The sequence below is a fragment of the Cydia amplana genome, chromosome 23, assembly GCF_948474715.1.
Source record: "Cydia amplana chromosome 23, ilCydAmpl1.1, whole genome shotgun sequence".
In the NCBI taxonomy this organism is placed as follows: domain Eukaryota; kingdom Metazoa; phylum Arthropoda; class Insecta; order Lepidoptera; family Tortricidae; genus Cydia; species Cydia amplana.
This window is the reverse complement of record NC_086091.1, coordinates 6625466-6645694: the sequence shown is the minus strand read 5'-3', so window position 1 is coordinate 6645694 and position 20229 is coordinate 6625466. Positions and strand designations below refer to the sequence as shown.

The following is a 20229-nucleotide window of genomic DNA, read 5'->3' as shown; positions in this document are numbered from 1 at the left end:
ATTATGACATTGCCACACTGCCACCCAAATGCCATGCAGAGTTAGCTTGGTCCGATTCTATAGACGTTTGGTAGAGAATTACTGTCTGTACATTGAAATTTACAAATTATAGGACATCAGTAATGTAGACAACGAAAAGTTATTTCAAGATTTAGGCAGAGGACCTTAAATAATAATTTCAATTGTTTATACGACAACGGTTTCACTCACTTGAATTTTTAATCGCGATTGGCGACATGTTTCGGGTGGGCTCGTATAAACAGTTTAAAATATGTCTCACGAAAGTTTAATATCAATAATTTGAATAATACAAACTCCCGCCTGACCGTTCGTTGTTACCTAGCTTCAATGTATTTAATTAATAATGTGATGTTTTAACTTTATAATGCAAAATATTTATTGTTTACTTATTATTATTTATTATTATTGATAAAATATTGGGGTGGTATCGGGCCTTTGAGTGTCACGTCGACCAAGTATAGGTAGATCTATTGTGACGGCCCTTTAAAGTTCATTACTAATACCCGTTGCATCCAGAAAATTACAGATATTGTTTACTTAGTTTACTTGCCAACTTTCAAAAATATCGATAAAACTTTTACCGTCCCATCGATAAAACTTACGCCCAACACTAATTTGAACATCACGATTCGATGTTAACACAACACGACCCCGCACACATGCAAACGCCGAGCTTTTGAAGCTTCTAAGAGCTTTCCTTTTAAAATGAATCTTATCTGAAGTAGATAAGATAGTAAATTGCGTGCTTCTGGCGTTTGAGCTGCATTATCCCGGAATACAGCACAGCCTGCATTCATAATTAAGAAAGGAACCTTAAGTGCAATATAGTAAGGTGCATATTGAAATAAACAGTTTTAATTTAATGCTACGCTCGTTTAGAGAATGTGTGAAGATTTGTAATCATCATTTTCATCATCGTCTTTAATAATAATAAAAAAGAAATGACCCTAAGTAAATTTCTAGCCTGAGTATGAAAATACATAATTATAGAATGGGGTTGGCCAGTCGCAGAATTTATAGATGACGCCACCATAGATTTATCCTGTCAATCCTACGAATAAGTAGTGTCAATTTTTGACGTGATAACGTCTTATAAATCGATGAACACCGGTAGCATGCACGAAAAAGTGTCACGTTGTGGACAGATCTCCATGGTAACGTTGTGGACAGACCTCCATGATAACGTATAAAAGTATGCGATTTTTCATCAAGTGTTCTTATGACGTAATCACGCAAAATTATCGTCCGTAAACTGACTTTACAGACAACCATATTTTTTATTTATTTTGTGACCCTGGATGCCTTCGAAACGCGAAAAAAAATTGAGTTTCCCATAGAAAGTATCAACATCAGACCAGTCAAAATGTAGGTATGACGCCGCGAAGACTTCACGGTTTCGGGGTTGGTCCCATAGTAAAAGTTGTTCATTTGTTTAGTTATGGTTAGTTCATCATCATCATTAAGTTAAGAATTATTCTCTTGTCGGTGGAGTACCTTCCAGCATTCCCTATCTTGCGCCAGCTCTTTGACTTTTTGATACGACACGACCCCCACTTTTTCATTCACTTGGTCTAAAAAGCTGCATCTGGGTTTTCCTCTACCCCGCTTGCGTCCTATCCGCCCCTCCAGGATAGTTTTAAAGAGGTGGTGGTGGTGGTTTAATTAGTTAAAAGTAGTTAGTTTTGCTGGGCATTTCCCGCAAATCGACATCCACTGTGCCTATTTTGTCGGTAGCGCTATTCTAACCACCCCAGCTAATCACATCGTAAAATATTGCAGGTTATTAAAATAACATCCTGTATAACTTGCGTTATTTGTCGTCATTGTCATATACTCAAGGATGGTCCAAAAATGGCATTATAATTCAAATTTAAAATAATTTAACTATAAAAACTAATTATCTTAAAAATAAATCTTCCTCCTTTAGCAGAGCTTTCAGACACAAGGCCTGTATAGAGAGTGATTATTATTGTAATCGTACAAGTAGATGCAGTTGCATAACAGTAGCTGCTATATGTACATAATTGCTAATTGCTCTAATTAACATTGACATGTTGACCTTTCGCCACGGATCCTACGAGAAGCTACAAATTACAATAATGGCGTCATCTACGTCACATATATTTTAGGGTCGTTCTTTTTAGGGTTGCGTACCTTAAAAGGAAAAAACGGAACCCTTATAGGATCACTCGTGCCTGTCTGTCACAGCCTATTTTCTGGGAAATTACTGGACCAATTGAGTTGAAATTTGGTACACATATGTAAATTAGTGATGGACATGTAACGTAAACAAATGAATTTTAAACATAGTGTTTAAATAACACTTTCATTTCAACCACACACATTTTCACTTTTGACACTGACAGATCTGTATCGTATTGGAAACAGATCTAATAACTAAAACTCGAATTGGCCTGCTTAATACCTAACACATCTATATCGCGTCAATGTAAACGCTAATTACATAAGGTCAAGAGATAACTTTGCAACAATTAGTAAGAAGATAGGTCGTAAAACACTAATGTGTGAACATTAATTAGATGATAGATATATGTATGTTATGTTAGAATTTATTGTTTGTTGTATTAGGTCAGTAGTTCTTAATCTGTTCAAGCAACGAACACACTCTTTTTAACCCCCGAAGCAAAAAGAGGGGTGTCATATGTTTGACGCCGAGTCTGTCTGTCTGTCAGTGGTATCGTAGCTCTGCAACGGAACGATTTCGATGCGGTTGGTTAACGTAAAAGCGAGTTTCCTTGTGGTGGTTCTTAGCTATGTTTCATAGAAATCGATCCAGCAGTTTGAAGAGTATCAGCTCTTTTCCAAAATGATTAAGGGGTTATTTACATTTTTATTATAATAGTTATTCCGTAGTCAACTGGGAACCTTACCTATAGTTTAGCCATGTCCTTCTGTCTGAGCATGGCTCGACATGCTCTTGGCCGGTTTTTAAATTAATAGGGATCAGAAGGCCGCACCGGTGTGCGAGCGTGACATCACTATCTCACTCACACACCGGAGCAAAGAGCGGATCCGCATCAGTGCGATAACCGCGTAATATAAGGTACCTACCAATATAACCAATATTGTAAAAGTACGTGTCCCTAATAATGAGGAGGTACTTAAATATAGATTTAAACATTTCTATTTGTCACTTCTACCGACAGGAAGTCATAGTTAAATTCGGCGAACAATTTACATATTACATTCTAATTGTAATATAAATCACGTATCTTATGGGACAGTGTACTCGAAACTGACTCATTTGACTAAGTAGGCTTCATTTATAGACAAGTAGAATAACTTAAAGATTTATTTATTTAAACTTTATTGCACAGTAAAAAAAAATACAAAAGGCGAACTTAATGCCAGAAGGCATTCTCTACCAGTTTTACCTTTTACCAAAAGGATAAAATACTGCACCTACAGTCTAAGACACGTTAAATAACACTTATTAACTAATACGATACGTACTGTATTGTTTTTTACGAGCGAAAGCGAAGGTCTCCGTTTCAGCTTGGTTAGTTAGATAGATTTTATTGTCTACTTATTCATTTTTTGGAAATTTTCAAAATGGCGTAGCTCCATAGCTACTTACGCCACGCCCCATGGGTTGGCGAGGTCTACGCCGTACATCCGCTCACAGAGGCAAGGCACTATCGTCGGTGTAATGTTTTTACGAAGCTAAGACCTACCGTTTAAAACTTACTATTTAATTTACACCGACTATAGTATAACAGACTCAGAGAAACGAAAAAGACAGGCAGCCAGACATAACCTAACAGCTCAGAGACATACGAGGGGTATTCAAAATATTCTCGGTATGAGAATGAAAACAAACAAGTACGAAAAGTTTGATATTTTTATTTTTCAATATACTCCCCCCCTATGTTCATACACTTAAAAGATCGATCAATTATTTTTTTTAATCCCTCGTAAAAATATTTTTTATCTTTCGTGTAAAAATGCTCCTCCACTGCCGCCTTCAATGCTTCATCGTCAGAAAATTTATTTCCACGCAGATCCTTTTTAAAATTGGGGAGCAAAAAGAAGTCGCTGGGGGCTAAGTCCGGACTATACGGTGGGTGAGTAACAGTTTTAAACCCACATTCAACAATAGCTGCCTTGGCAATATGAGCAGTATGGACGGGGGCGTTGTCATGCAGAAGCAGAATACCTTTGGTTAACTTTCCTCGCCTCTTTTCTTTAATTACATCCTTTAATTGACGTAGAATGTTAGCGTAGTACTGTCCTGTGATATTTACACCTTTTTCTTTATAATCGATTAGTAATACTCCTTCACAATCCCAAAATATCGTGGCCATGACCTTGCCAGCTGAAGGGATGACCTTGAACTTCTTGGGATGAGCTGAACCCTTAATGTGCCACTGCATGGACTCTTGTTTACTCTCTGGGTCATAATGATGAACCCAGGTTTCATCTCCAGTAACTATTCTTTGCAGCACCTCATCAGGATTTTCACCGCACAGGTCAATAAAATCGGAACAACAAGCTACACGCATGTCTTTTTGAAGCCGAGTCAGCATTCGCGGAACCCATCTTGCACTTACTTTTGACATATTAAGATGGTCATGTATAATATCATGTACGGTACCAATAGAGAGATTGGTTACTTGTGCTATAGATTTTACCTTCACTCGACCATCTTCCAATATAAGTTTTTCCACTTTATCAATATTTTCTTGTGAAGTAGCTACTACAGGCCGGCCAGGTCTAGGGTCATCTTCAATACTCTCCCTTCCGCGTTTAAACTCGCTTGACCACTTTTGAATGGTAGATAAAGAAGGAGCAGACTCACGGTAAACACAATCCATTTCCTCTTTTATGGTTTTTTGATTTTTACCCTGTTTTGTCAAGAATTTTATCACGCATCGATGTTCTAATTTAGTTAACATTGTCAATTCGCACATGATGTTCATGTTTGTTCAGCAATTGCAGAAAAACAAAGGACTATCTCGGTTCGAATTATACTTTTTTTTAATGTCAATGAATAAACCTTAGCGGCCAGTAACGAAAGAAATTTTAGAAGAGGTCGTAAGATATCAATACCGAGAATATTTTGAACGCCCCTCGTAGGTAGCCTAAGTGCCCGTGACAGCCAGATCCAGACCTTCGTTAATTCCTATGGGCTGTAAGGTCCTAATCTATATTGTCTTGTTCCTTATAGAGGTAAGAAAGATCCCGACCTATGAAACTTGGGTCCAGCTAGCTTCGGCAGCTTTAACAGATAGTAACGGTGTAGGTATAAATTTGTCGTTACAGTAAAACGAATAAAAGTAACATTTTTTTACCGAAATGTCCGTTTGGACACGGACACGAAACTATAAGTATTCCTAGTTGTCCAGGGAACCCTAAAAACGACAGTCATACGACGCTTGCATGTAGCTACACATTTTATGGGCACTAACTCCAAATATAAGATATCTAGAACCAGGTTTACGACACTAGAGACGTGAGGTCTAGACTTGACGCGGAAGTTGCCAAATCGGTGCTAACGGGATAATTCGTTATGCTTAGGTCACCTAGGCATCGCTAATTTTATCCTTAGGTAGGTATTTTAGGAAATAAAAACTTGGTCAACCAGATCTTGACAGTAGAAAAAGGCGGCAAATTTGAAAAATGTAGGCGCGAAGGGATATCGTCCCATAGAAAATTTGAATTTCGCGCCTTTTTTTACTGACAAGATTTGGTTGACCAGCTTATATATTTCAAGCAAATCTTGTCAGTAGAAAAAGGCAGCTTTGAAAAATCGCGGGTTAGCAACACTACGTTAAACCTCCCTCCACACTCGTGCGCGAATCGCACGTAGAGTCTGTTCGGAAAGAGAACTATACTGGGTCAACCAAATCTTGTCAGTAATTAGGAACAAAGAAAACTATACTCATCCTTTTCTTTTGGGTGCTAGTACTAGTGTAAGAGAAAGATAGTACGATTCTCTCTGTCTATGTTTGAAATCAAACAGACGTTTGACACACTATACGAGGGGTGTTCAAAATATTCTCGATATGAGAATGAAAACAAACAAGTACGAAAAGTTTGATATTTTTATTTTTCAATATACTCCCCCCCTATGTTCATACACTTAAAAGATCGATCAATTATTTTTTTTAATCCCTCGTAAAAATATTTTTTATCTTTCGTGTAAAAATGCTCCTCCACTGCCGCCTTCAATGCTTCATCGTCAGAAAATTTATTTCCACGCAGATCCTTTTTAAGATTGGGGAGCAAAAAGAAGTCGCTGGGGGCTAAGTCCGGACTATACGGTGGGTGAGTAACAGTTTTAAACCCACATTCAACAATAGCTGCCTTGGCAATATGAGCAGTATGGACGGGGGCGTTGTCATGCAGAAGCAGAATACCTTTGGTTAACTTTCCTCGCCTCTTTTCTTTAATTACATCCTTTAATTGACGTAGAATGTTAGCGTAGTACTGTCCTGTGATATTTACACCTTTTTCTTTATAATCGATTAGTAATACTCCTTCACAATCCCAAAATATCGTGGCCATGACCTTGCCAGCTGAAGGGATGACCTTCAACTTCTTGGGATGAGCTGAACCCTTAATGTGCCACTGCATGGACTCTTGTTTACTCTCTGGGTCATAATGATGAACCCAGGTTTCATCTCCAGTAACTATTCTTTGCAGCACCTCATCAGGATTTTCACCGCACAGGTCAATAAAATCGGAACAACAAGCTACACGCATGTCTTTTTGAAGCCGAGTCAGCATTCGCGGAACCCATCTTGCACTTACTTTTGACATATTAAGATGGTCATGTATAATATCATGTACGGTACCAATAGAGAGATTGGTTACTTGTGCTACAGATTTTACCTTCACTCGACCATCTTCCAATATAAGTTTTTCCACTTTATCAATATTTTCTTGTGAAGTAGCTACTACAGGCCGGCCAGGTCTAGGGTCATCTTCAATACTCTCCCTTCCGCGTTTAAACTCGCTTGACCACTTTTGAATGGTAGATAAAGAAGGAGCAGACTCACGGTAAACACAATCCATTTCCTCTTTTATGGTTTTTTGATTTTTACCCTGTTTTGTCAAGAATTTTATCACGCATCGATGTTCTAATTTAGTTAACATTGTCAATTCGCACAGGATGTTCATGTTTGTTCAGCAATTGCAGAAAAACAAAAGACTATCTCGGTTCGAATTATACTTTTTTTTAATGTCAATGAATAAACCTTAGCGGCCAGTAACGAAAGAAATTTTAGAAGAGGTCGTAAGATATCAATACCGAGAATATTTTGAACGCCCCTCGTAAGAGAAGAGTCGTGGAATGTATTGGGCACCAAACATTCCACGACTCTTCTCTTTCCGCACAGACTCTAATAAATATTATAGTTTGTCAAAGGACTGTCTCATTTCAAACATAGACAGAGGGAATCATACTATCTTTGTCTTACACTACTACTAGCACCCAAACGAAAAAGGATTAATATAGTTTTTTTTTGTTCTTATTTACTGATAAATTGATTTGACCAACTATATTTTAGGAAATACTAATTTTTTTAAATTAAGTCAAATTACAATTTGGAACGTACGTTTTGGAACAATCGCATGTCAACTGTCAGTTTGACATTGACATTATACAGATTTATCATTGCTCGCTTGACAACACGACTTTCATTTATTATTTAAGTTTCCAAACAATTTGGACTTTGCTCTTTTGTTTTCCTTATTTTTAGTTCTGTTATTTACTTTAATTTAATACTTGCAAGTTGCCCAAAACATGACGTCTTTACTGAAAAACATAGTTTTTAAACAAAACAGAATAACCACAAGTTAGTTGATAAAATTATAGCATTTGCATTTTGCTATTTACAGTAAATAAATAGTATTTTTATTTGTTTTGTGTTTTCAGGTTTATTAAGATTTTATTCAGCAACCAGTGAAGTGCCTAAATTCGACACTTTAGCTGTATCAGTGCCAAAAAAACATGTATTTCATGTGGAACTAAATAGGCCTAAGAAACTGAACACATTTAATCATAATATGTGGATGTAAGTACTAATCGGACCTTCGACAATGTAAGGTCAGTGTGGAGAAGGTCTCCTAAGGTCTCTCCTTGTAGATGGTCGTCTACAAGCTTTTTCTTTGCTTTTAACTCGCGCATTTGTAAATATATACACTTACAGAGTCAGTAGAACAGAAAGAGTGAAGTTTTACCTTTCTGACTGAGTGACGTACAGTCAGCAGCAGAAGTTGCTAAGCAGGCGAGGTGTTCAGAATTACCTTGACACACTCTTATTCTCTTAACAATAAAGTTGTGTGAAGATCATTTTGAACACCTGGCCCACTTCGCAACTTCTGCTGTTGACTGTACACATACAAATTCGAGAGTTTTTGCCCTATGATCATTTTATATGCCGGTATTGAACATTGTTGACTAAAACAGTAGTATAATATGTCAGTCATAATAAAAAAAATTTGGCAAGCCCGCAGTCACAACTGTGGTAAATATGTGTTTCGTACAGTCTGCAGCAATAGTTGCGAGGCGGGCGAGGTGTTCAAAATAATCTTGACGCGACTTTATTGTTAAGAGAATAAGAACGAACGCCTCGCCCGCCTAGCAACTTCTGCTGCTGACTATACCATGTTACGCATCGTTATGACACTTATGACGGATGAAATTTTATTTAATATCTCCAACACAATGAAACACAAGGTCTTATTTATTAAAAACATTAAAAATAACTAATAACAAGGTCTTATTAGTTACAAACCTTTTATCATTGCTGAAAGATATTTCGGACAGGTTTAAGACGATAGTAGACCCTGTTCAATCTATAGAGACAGTTCTAATCTCGTATTGTATCAAATTTAGTCTTCTTTAAAAAACATATAAAGACGGTACTATCAAAAACTAGTCCTTTAGGGTTATAATCGCCCAAATCTAAAAGAAAACCGATATTTTCGCGGTTTTTTCGATTTTTGACAAAGTTGCGTTCGGCGCTCGAGGTCACAAACTTGGATTATTAATTGGGCCAACATCATAAATAAGTCTGCGAAAAATCAGAACTACCGGATTTGATGCAGAAGAGCCTCATTACAAAATTCTACAATTTTACTGGATTATAATGTGCCTATCTGTCCATCACACAACCATTATCCAGCAGGTTCACTTAGCTCAAAAGTAGTCAGTCATAGTCATAATTTAAAATCATCAACACTATTAAATAAATATTAAATTAATTTATATCTAAGATTTAGTAACTCTATGCACATATAAATGCCACAAACAAATTTACTAAATGACTTAAATACGTGAAAAATCCTGTTCCAAATTTAAATTTATTTCTATTAAAATATGGTTGTTTTTAAAGGTAATAGGACAACCATTATAAAGTAAAGTTTTACTAAGTATTGATTCCCTAAGTAACCAGCAGTCAAAAAACTGTTAAAGATATGGTTCTCCTGATAATTTTCCCGCCGTCTTCATGCTTGTTTTAGTTGGGTATTGACTGGTCAGCTACCTGTTAGCTATAGTTTTCGCGAAAATCGCCAGGACAGAGGTGAAATTATTTGTATGAAAACTTGCAACTTTAAATGCATTTTTATCGAAACTATTGCACTCTAAAATGAAGTCAAAATCAATCCATCAACTCAATTTTTTGCAAGCTTTCTAATGGTACCCGACACGATTCTTACAAATAAAAAACAACGGGTTGCACTCAGGTCAGGGAGTGCCGGCAGAAGTGAAAACGCAATCACTATTGCAAAATGTCTGCATGCAGCACTATGTATAATTGAGGTTAACGCCATCTAGCGTTATTTCGTCGCATTACTTGAAACCCATCACTGTTAAGCACATCACTGTTAGTACTCGAGTTATATTAATACCAGTTAGATCGAAACTCAATAGATGGCATTTAAATCAATAAAGTTTTCACTTCAAAAAATAATTTCAGCTGACCCCTTTCAACCCCCAAATTTTCCCCTAAAATAATAAATAAGCGGTTTTGACTTATTAATAATGTTAGTGGTGGTAATTGCTATAACTGTTCCAAATATTAGCTATCTACGTCAAATGGTCTCTGAGAAAAACACATTTAACCGATTTGCAAGACCAGAGTGATCCCATAAGTGTTCTGTGAACAAAGTTTTGTACGGAACACTAAAAAGTTTTGTACGGAACACTAAAAATTGAGTTGTATATTCCGTACAAACCTATTTGTTTATTAACTATTGAATTTCTAATTTCAGAGAGATGAAACAATGTTTTGAAGCGTTGAGTCAACACCCAGAATGCCGTGTGGTTGTACTTTCAGCACAAGGGAAACATTTTACTGGAGGTGTGTCTTCAGTTTAGTTTTTAAAAGTTGTGTATACAATTGCAAATATAGATCCCACATAAATATTAATAATTGACTGTTCATAAAACTCATATTTTATGATCAAGGCTCTGTCATTTTGAAAACAAATCATACCGTAAAATGGGGTGAGTAGGGTTCGCGGGGAGAGTTGGGTTATGAATGGGGAGAGAAGGGATGAAAGGGGAGGTGAGATGGGATTTTAAGGCTACTGCTACAAAAATAATGCATTCCAATTTAAAATGGAGCTATAGTAATGCTCATAATAAAATTAATCGATCCAACAATCTTCCAAAATCGCCTTTGTATGAAATCCCATCTCACCCCAATTACGAGGGACTACGGGGTGAGGTGGGATTTCCTGTTTATCGTCAAAGTTATGAAAAGGAACTACCCAAAATAAAATAAAACTAAAACACAAACGTCCGGAACACTTATTATATCCTACGTCTGTCTATCGTCTGTTGTACGAATTGGGTAATGTTTTCAAAATGACGGGTGTTTTTCCGAGCCTCGTTTATGATCTTTTTTCATGTAGATTACTGTATTTTGAGTATATATGTATAATTCTTCAAAATAATATCTAGAAACTAATGTAATCGTATTTAATTCATTCACTCACACACACACACACACACACACACACACACACACACACACACATATACACATACGCCCGCGCCCGCGCGCACATATTTATTATATAAAATATTCTTACCATTATTATTAAGTACTTGTACCTATTTCGTACACTAGTCGCTGGACTACTGTTCAGAAAATAACTGGAATTGTACCTATTGTTGCATATACAGTTTTTAGTTTTTAGTTTAATATCAATATTTGGCATGACACCTACTGTTTTTGTAATTCTAATTCTAATGTTTAATTGTAATTGCTTGATATCTAATGTTAATAGCATAATAAAATAAAATAAAAAACTAACTGTAAGTTACCAACAGTGGAAGAGCGGTATTCTCTTAATACAAGTATTTACAATACTTAAAAAGAGGTACCAGCCCAATTATGAAAAATTGTATGCTACCAAATAAATAATTTTAATTTTAATTTTTTTAATTTTTTTTTATAATTTACAGGCATAGACCTGAACAGTTTTATGGAAAAAGCAAGTGACATCGGGGAATGTGGGGATCTCGCTCGGCAAGTGAGATTCATGAACAAAATTATTGGACTATACCAGGTAATAACATCTATGAACATTAAGATGAAAGTGGACAATGGCAGGTGACCACTTTCCCATAAAAATAACAAAAACCGGCCATGTGCGAGTCGGACTCGCGCACAGAGGGTTCCGCACCATCAACAAAAAATAGAGCAAAACAAGCAAAAAAACGGTCACCCATCCAAGTACTGACCCCGCCCGACGTTGCTTAACTTCGGTCAAAAATCACGTTTGTTGTATGGGAGCTCCACTTAAATCTTTATTTTATTCTGTTTTTAGTGTTTGTTGTTATAGCGGCAACAGAAATACATCATCTGTGAAAATTTCAACTGTCTAGCTATCACGGTTCGTGAGATACAGCCTGGTGACAGACGGACGGACGGACGGACAGCGGAGTCTTAGTAATAGGGTCCCGTTTTTACCCTTTGGGTACGGAACCCTAAAAACGTAGTTTCTTCTCCTCCTCTCCGCATATGAACATTATAAATAATAATTTAACACAATTCACGTCACTTGCACCATCCCACTCCACCCAGGTTAACCAGTTAAACCGTTAACCCAGTAATTGTACTGGTAATCATGGTAACTAGTTTAACCAATTAACCCCGGGTTAGTGAATGGCGCAAATGGCCCTTAGGTGTTATTAAACACAGCTCCTTTGTTTTTTTTAATTATTAAAAAGTTATGAGCATTCATTTGTCTATGCACAGTCAAAATATTGAAGGAAGTATATTTGGGGGCACGGCAGTGCCCCCGCCAAGTCGATTTTACTGTCAGGGATAAAATCTTGTATCAAAAATGTGTTTTTTTTTACCAAAATACTTTCCGTTGTGATCGTACAACTAGAACTTATAAAATTGTCTGAATCTTTCAGGACGGGATTTCCTCACTAGAGAAGTGTGTGAAACCGGTGCTCACCGTGTCCCACAACGCGTGCGTCGGCGCAGGAGTCGATCTGATTACTGCCGCTGACATGAGGTAGGTACTATCCTAATCAACTAGGATCCAAATCACAGTATTTTTATTAAATATTTTGATTTTTGATTGATTTACAACTAAATATCTGGGAGACCGAGCTTTGCTCGGAAAACGTATAAAAACTCAAAAATTAGCGTTTTCCCAGAGATAAGACCTAGCTAGATCGATTTTTCGCCCCCGAAAACCCCCATATACCAAATTTCATCGAAATCGTTAGAGCCGTTTCCGAGATCACCGAAATATATATCATCATCATCTCAGCCATAAGACGTCCACTGCTGAACATAGGCCTCCTCCTGGAGGTCCAAGGGGGAGGGAGGAGAAATGTATATATATCTATATATATATATATATATATATGTGTATATATATATATATACTTTTTACCCTTTGGGTACGGAACCCTAAAAACGAACTATAGTGAAAGGCAAATATGTCTGGTTTCCAGATACTGTACAGAAGACTGCTGGTTCCAGGTTAAAGAAGTGGACATTGGTCTCGCCGCAGACGTGGGGACATTGCAGAGGCTACCCAAGGTTAGTATACTTATATACAGGGTGTAATCAAAGCGCTGGTGGCCTAGCGGTAAGAGCGTGCGACTTGCAATCCGGAGGTCGCGGGTTCGAACCCCGGCTCGTACCAATGAGTTTTTCGGAACTTATGTACGAAATATCATTTGATATTTACCAGTCGCTTTTCGGTGAAGGAAAACATCGTGAGGAAACCGGACTAATCCCAATACGGGCCTAGTTTACCCTCTGGGTTGGAAGGTCAGATGGCAGTCGCTTTCGTAAAAACTAGTGCCCACGCCAATTACTGGGATTAGTTGCCAAGCGGACCCCAGGCTCCCATGAGCCGTGGCCAAAATGCCGGGACAACGCGAGGAAGATGATGATGATATACAGGGTGTAATCTAAAACGTAATACAAGATAATCAAACCTGAATCTTTTCATGATTTTGAGCAACTTTTACTATGGGGTCAACTTTGTAAATTAACAATAAAAAAAATCTTTGCCATACATTTTTGTCTACCTCTCCTTGACCATTTCTATGGAACAGCTCAATTTTTTTTTAATATTACAAATTGACCCCATAGTAAGTAAGTTGTTCAAAATCATGAAAAGATTCAGGTTTGATTATCTTGTATCACGTTTTAGATTACACCCTGTATAGTATATTTTATAGTCTTATGTTTGTGTTTCGAAACGAAGAAAAAGGCTACATAATAAAACAATATGCTGTGTCATATAGGTAAATAGGTATATCTACTAACCACCTTGTTCAAAAACTTTACGGGCCTGATTTATTTAGATTATGGTTTATCCCAGATAAGGACAAACGATTATTAGCTAATTGATGTTTGTAGCGCGTTTATGAATAAAGGTGACAGTCCATTTCCAACCGCAGCTGCACTACTGGTACTGAACGCGCCGCTGTTACTGTCAATTTCCATAGTAAAATGAACAGTAGTGCAGTTGGAAATAGACTGTCACCTTAAGGGGGTAAATAGTTTCTGCCCGCAACTTTGTATGCATATGTAGTTAGTACTTGCGTAGTCTATTCCATTCCGATTTTCACCCCCTTGAGGGCTCATTTAGACGGTGCGAGAACTCGCATGCGAGTTTAATTACATTGCGTCGTTTGATCGGTCGGCTGAATTGATGTCACCTCAATGGTCCGCAATGTAACTAAAATCGTATACGAGTTCGCGCGCCGTCTAAATGAGCCCTAAGGGATAACTTCCATGATAAGAACTATCCTATAGTTCGTTTTTTTTTAGCATTAGAAATAAGGTAAACAATCTTGATGTGTCTTTTAATTGAAAAACACATTTTAAAAATAAGTTACGGTAAATATGTAACAATTATGAATCTGATACGATCTTTTATAGTCTTCTGCTTTCATAAGTAATAGTTATTGATTTTTAAAAAGTGTTTTTCAATTAAAAGACATGTCAAAATCGCTTACCTTCTTTCAAGTTCTTTCTAATGCTAAAAAAAACGAACTATATATCTTTGCCTCAACTCTCTTCATTTCAAATTTCATCTAAATTTGTCTAGCAGTTTAATCGTTTAAAAGACAGAGTTTTTTGAAGTGAAAACTTCTTTAGCGGCGCTGTGCACTTTTTGTGATGGGGGAAAAAATGTTAAACTCGCGAGAGGTGTCACGTGACCGTAAGACGTAAGACGGACACGTGACCTGATCGAAAAACTTACTTCAATGTCATTGAGTTTTTCTTTATTGATTTAAATGCCATCTAGTGAGTTTTGCTCTAGCTGGTATTAATATAACTCGAGTACTAACAGTGATGTGCTTAGGGGTTTCAAGTAATGCGACTAAATAGCGCTAAATGGCGTTAACCTCAATTTTGCAATAGTGATTGAGTTTTCACTTCTGTCAGCACTCCCGGAGTGCAACCCGTTGTTTTTTTACCTGTTTATAAAGTACAGTCAACAACACATATAATTTCAGGTGATTGGCAACGCGTCTATAGCCCGCGAGCTGTGCTACACGGCGCGCAAGATGGACGCCAAAGAGGCGCTCGCATTGGGACTGGTCAGCAAAGTCTACAAGGATAAGGACGCGTGAGTATCATGTCAGATGATGATGATGATTACATCGGCTACACTATAGAGCTGTGCTACACGGCGCGCAGGATGGACGCCAAAGAGGCGCTCGCGTTGGGACTGGTCAGCAAAGTGTACAAGGATAAGGACTCGTGAGTATCATGTCAGATGATGATGATGATTACATCGGCCACACTAAAGCTGTGCTACACGGCGCGCAGGATGGACGCCAAAGAGGCGCTCGCATTGGGACTGGTCAGCAAAGTGTACAAGGATAAGGACTCGTGAGTATCATGTCAGATGATGATGATGATTACATCGGCTACACTATAGAGCTGTGCTACACGGCGCGCAGGATGGACGCCAAAGAGGCGCTCGCCTTGGGACTGGTCAGCAAAGTGTACAAGGATAAGGACTCGTGAGTATCATGTCAGATGATGATGATGATTACATCGGCTACACTATAGAGCTGTGCTACACGGCGCGCAGGATGGACGCCAAAGAGGCGCTCGCGTTGGGTCTCGTCAGCAAAGTGTACAAGGATAAGGACTCGTGAATATCATGTCAGATGATGATGATGATTACATCGGCCACACTAAAGCTGTGCTACACGGTGCGCAGGATGGACGCCAAAGAGGCGCTCGCGTTGGGTCTCGTCAGCAAAGTGTACAAGGATAAGGACTCGTGAGTATCATGTGAGATGATGATGATGATTACTTCGGCTACACTATAGAGCTGTGCTACACGGCGCGCAGGATGGACGCCAAAGAGGCGCTCGCGTTGGGTCTCGTCAGCAAAGTGTACAAGGATAAGGACTCGTGAGTATCATGTGAGATGATGATGATGATTACTTCGGCTACACTATAGAGCTGTGCTACACGGCGCGCAGGATGGACGCCAAAGAGGCGCTCGCGTTGGGTCTCGTCAGCAAAGTGTACAAGGATAAGGACTCGTGAGTATCATGTGAGATGATGATGATGATTACTTCGGCTACACTATAGAGCTGTGCTACACGGCGCGCAGGATGGACGCCAAAGAGGCGCTCGCGTTGGGTCTCGTCAGCAAAGTGTACAAGGATAAGGACTCGTGAGTTAACATTAACACTTGGATTCCGTATATGAAAGTCAGCCACCAGCCTGAGCACCTATAGGTACTTAATAGGGTAATTACTGTATTTCTAATAAATTATTTTACACCATGCATGAAATAAAGCACCAAAAGATGAATAGAGAAACGTAGACAGCAGTTATTTTAGACACAATTTCTATTATAAAACCCGTATATAACTATAAAGAGTAGGTGATTTGATTGTGACGTCACATGCTAGTGTTTCATGTAAATTCCATAGTAGCAAAATCGTTTTGACAGTTCGAAAAAAGAAACTGATTTGACTAGCAGTCAAATATCCTATAGAGGGACCATGCGCGTTGGATGGTCTGCCATCTTGTGGCCTGAATCGGAAACAAACATGAAGCCGCACATTTCTATTGATACCTCCCATATTATACAGGGTGTTTCCTGTAACAGGAGCAATAAATTAAACTGTAGGCTGTACTCCTCAAACCGAGCAACATTTGTTCAGGAATTTTTAAAAATAACTTATGTTTTGATTTTTATTACACTTTAATGTTTATTCTAAGACGCAATGTATTGAAAATTGAAAGCGTGACAAGCAACGTCAAACACACTGATGTCAGCGTACATTGAAGGCAATATTTATTTTTTATGAAAAAGAGGAAGTCTAAAGGATTCATAATTTTTAAAAGTTTTATAGTTTGAGGAGTATAATAATATGTTTTAATTATTTGCTCGCGTTACATGCAACATCCTGTATGTATTACATTGTTCTAATGTACAGTTAGCAGCAGGAGTTGCTAAGCGGGCTTGGTGTTGTGATATTTAAAAAAATCTTAACGCGACTTTATTCTTAAGAGAATAAGAGCGTGCCAAGGTAATTTTGAACACCTCGCCCGCTAAGCAACTTCTGCTGCTGACTGTATATGTTTATTGATCGCAGGGCCATAGTTGGAGTAATGGAGATTGCGGAGACCATAGCCTCAAAGAGTCCCGTGGCCATACAGACCACGAAGCAAAGCCTGGTGTATTCGCAAAGTGTCACCAATGACGAAGGACTGGCGCATATTGTAAGTATAGAATAGAATAGAATAGAATAGAAACACTTTATTGACAAACTGTGTACAGAAGATGACATTTATATAATAAGAACATTGTCCCAACAGTTACCCGACATGGGCATGCAATGTTTACTTACATCTACTTAATACCTATATTTACATACATGCAATTTATGGCTTAAACTAATTAGTTAGGTACTACCTAGAACTAATAGTTAGATTTATGATTTAAAAGCTAGGTGTTATACAATATTATCTCTATTATATTCAAAATATTCCTTAATGTTGTAAAATGCTCTCTGTATTAGCCAACGTTTTAATTTACATCTAAATTGATTGCCCTCTAGACATTTTAGTTCATCGGGGAGATTATTAAATATATCTATTGCATTTATATATGTACTTTTTTTTTAAAAACCTTTTTTTATAAAACTTACAATTAGAATAGAAACGTGTTGAATATGTACCAGAGAGACTAGTACTTAAGAGCCCATCAACGTGCACTAGCGCCACTGCTAAATAATTGTGATTACTTAAATTTAACGATAGATATTTAAAAAACCGGCCAAGTGCGAGTCGGACTCGCGCACGGAGGGTTCCGCACCATCAACAAAAAATAGAGCAAAAAAAATCGTGTCTGTTGTATGGGAGCCCCCGTTAAATATTTACTTTATTTTATTTTTAGTATTTGTTATAGCGACAACAGAGATACATCATTTGTGTAAATTCAACTGTCTAGCTATCGCGGTTCATGAGATACAGCCTGGTGACAGACGGACAGACGGACGGACAGCGAAGTCTTAGTAATGGGCCCCGTTTTTTACCCTTTGGGTACGGAACCCTAAAAAAGGGGGCCGCTATGTTCTGTATTTTGTATTTAAGTACCTTAGCGCCACTTGCACCATTCCACTAACCCGGGGTTAACCGATTAAACCTGGAGTTACCACGGTCACCAGTACATTTTGACACTGGGTTAACGGTTTAACCGCTTAACCCCGGGTTAGATGGATGGTGCAAGTGGCGCTTATTAACATAGAATTGCCTTGAAATTTTCACCAGAGAAAACAAAAGACAATCGAGAAGGGCTGCAGGTTTGCCATGTTACAATATTCGGACTAAGTTCCAGTTTGAATTGGCCTCTAGTGCTCAAAATAGGCTCAATCTCAAAGGGGTTATATATGTCGGCGGCCGATCGTAAGATCAGGCATATCGTGAAATTCCTAGGCATATCGTGAAACGTGAAAATCTTTGACCCGTTCTCTGAGTCGACGAAGCCCCGCTACGCGGGGCTCCTATTTCTGGGCAGTTTGCCCTTCGGGCATCTAAAGCAACCTAACGAACCTATCCTACCTATATATTGGTTTAATGTAACTATCGTCAAAACATTACACAGGAACATTACGATATCCCTGATCTTACAATTGGCCGCCGACATATATATATATACTTGGTCAACCAGATCTTGACAGTAGAAAAAGGCGGCAAATTTGAAAAATGTAGGGGCGAAGGGATATCGTCCCATAGAAAATTTGAATTTCGCGCCTTTTTCTACTGACAAGATTTGGTTGACCAGCTATAGTATAGTATTTTACACGTAAAAGCAAGTTGAGTTTGTCTCGTACTTACGATAGATGGCGTTAGTGGTTCCTAAGAACCTAGTTACACTTACAACTTCTATTTAAGTTTTTAATTATATAAGCTTTAAAAATGTAACTCGATATCATATTTATTTATTTTTTAAATGTATGAATTTTATGAGGTGTCCAACCCATTAGCTAGTTCTCAATGAAAATACCTCTGACGAGTCTGACGTCACATTGAATATTGTGGATCTTGTGTATCTCTCAACTCCCAGCTTTTATACATTTCAAAAACCCCTTTCAAAAGCATCTTTGATTTTATATATTTAAATTTTGTGGAAATCAAGAGGCCTTTGCCCAGCAGTGGGACACTGAGATAGGCTAGGAAAAAAAAACTTTTGTGTGGATATTGCGAGGGTGAAAATTGAGGGGTTATTTTTTTCTTCTTTTTATGTACCTATTATAAAATTTTAAAAAGTAGCCTAATAGTAGTAAATGTAAAAATGTAGTGTATTTTTTAAATATTATTAAATTTACAGATTTTTTTAAGTCTTAAAAAGAAAAAAAAATAGAACTTCCAAAAGTTCCAAACAATAGGTATACTAAGTACTAACCTAATGCAACCATGATTATTTCAATTATACTTGGTCAACCAGATCTTGACAGTAGAAAAAGGCGGCAAATTTAAAAAATGTAGGCGCGAAAGGATATCGTCCCATAGAAAATTTGAATTTCGCGCCTTTTTTTACTGACAAGATTTGGTTGACCAGCTATAGATCTCAACTTGCCCATTGCCCATATGGACCCATAATGAAATCAAAAACTCGCTATAAACCCTGCGAATAAAAAAAATATTTAAAAAATCGAACAATCAAAACAAATTAATCGTTTGTGAATTATTAAACGTAACTTAATTATTTGAAATGTATTTTCTTTTGTTCACAGCGCCTTATAAATCAAGCAATGCTGCTCAGTGACGATTTGAGCAAATCTGCAATGGCGGCAGTAGCGAAGGAACAGGCCGAATTCGACAATTACTAATTTAGAAGATACAAGTGACAAAATGTTGTATATTATTTAATTTGTATAAATTTTAATAGAAATAAAGTATTATTGTTAATTTTGTAAATCTATTTTATCTATTCCATTTCGTGACTTTTTAATTTTCGCGAAAAAAATTTAGCATCTAGTCTAATCTTATTTTTTAAATTTACAACAATGTACTTAATGGCTACCCTTCAATACCCAATAAAATACTTAAAAGCCAATATGGCCGCGCTTCTAAAATTCCGGATGAAATTGCTTACGTCATAGCTCCGAACTACGTCACTGCACCGGGTATTAACAAAGAAAATCAGGTAACCTAGTTTATAGAGAGGCTTGCATTTACGCTTGCTGCGAATGACCTACCCCAAAAT

General features: G+C 37.6%; 1 protein-coding gene across 1 annotated transcript; it reads left to right on the top strand.

The window, feature by feature from the left end:
* Positions 1–7668: 7668 nt before the first annotated feature.
* LOC134658749 (delta(3,5)-Delta(2,4)-dienoyl-CoA isomerase, mitochondrial) lies at positions 7669–19940 on the top strand. The gene is made up of 9 exons (XM_063514393.1): positions 7669–7841; positions 7922–8060; positions 10264–10352; positions 11465–11568; positions 12425–12528; positions 12977–13064; positions 15002–15114; positions 17114–17240; positions 19757–19940. The coding sequence occupies exons 1-9, from the start codon at positions 7790–7792 to the stop codon at positions 19850–19852; spliced, it is 912 nt and encodes a 303-aa protein (XP_063370463.1). The 5' UTR covers positions 7669–7789; the 3' UTR covers positions 19853–19940.
* The last annotated feature ends 289 nt before the right edge of the window (positions 19941–20229 follow it).

Coding starts and splice junctions, on each gene's coding strand:
- LOC134658749 (XM_063514393.1), top strand. CDS start 7,790: ATGACGTCTTTACTGAAAAACATAGTTTTTAAACAAAACAGAATAACC. Junction 11,569..12,424: donor AAATTATTGGACTATACCAG/GTAATAACATCT, acceptor TGAATCTTTCAG/GACGGGATTTCCTCACTAGA. Junction 13,065..15,001: donor CATTGCAGAGGCTACCCAAG/GTTAGTATACTT, acceptor ATATAATTTCAG/GTGATTGGCAACGCGTCTAT.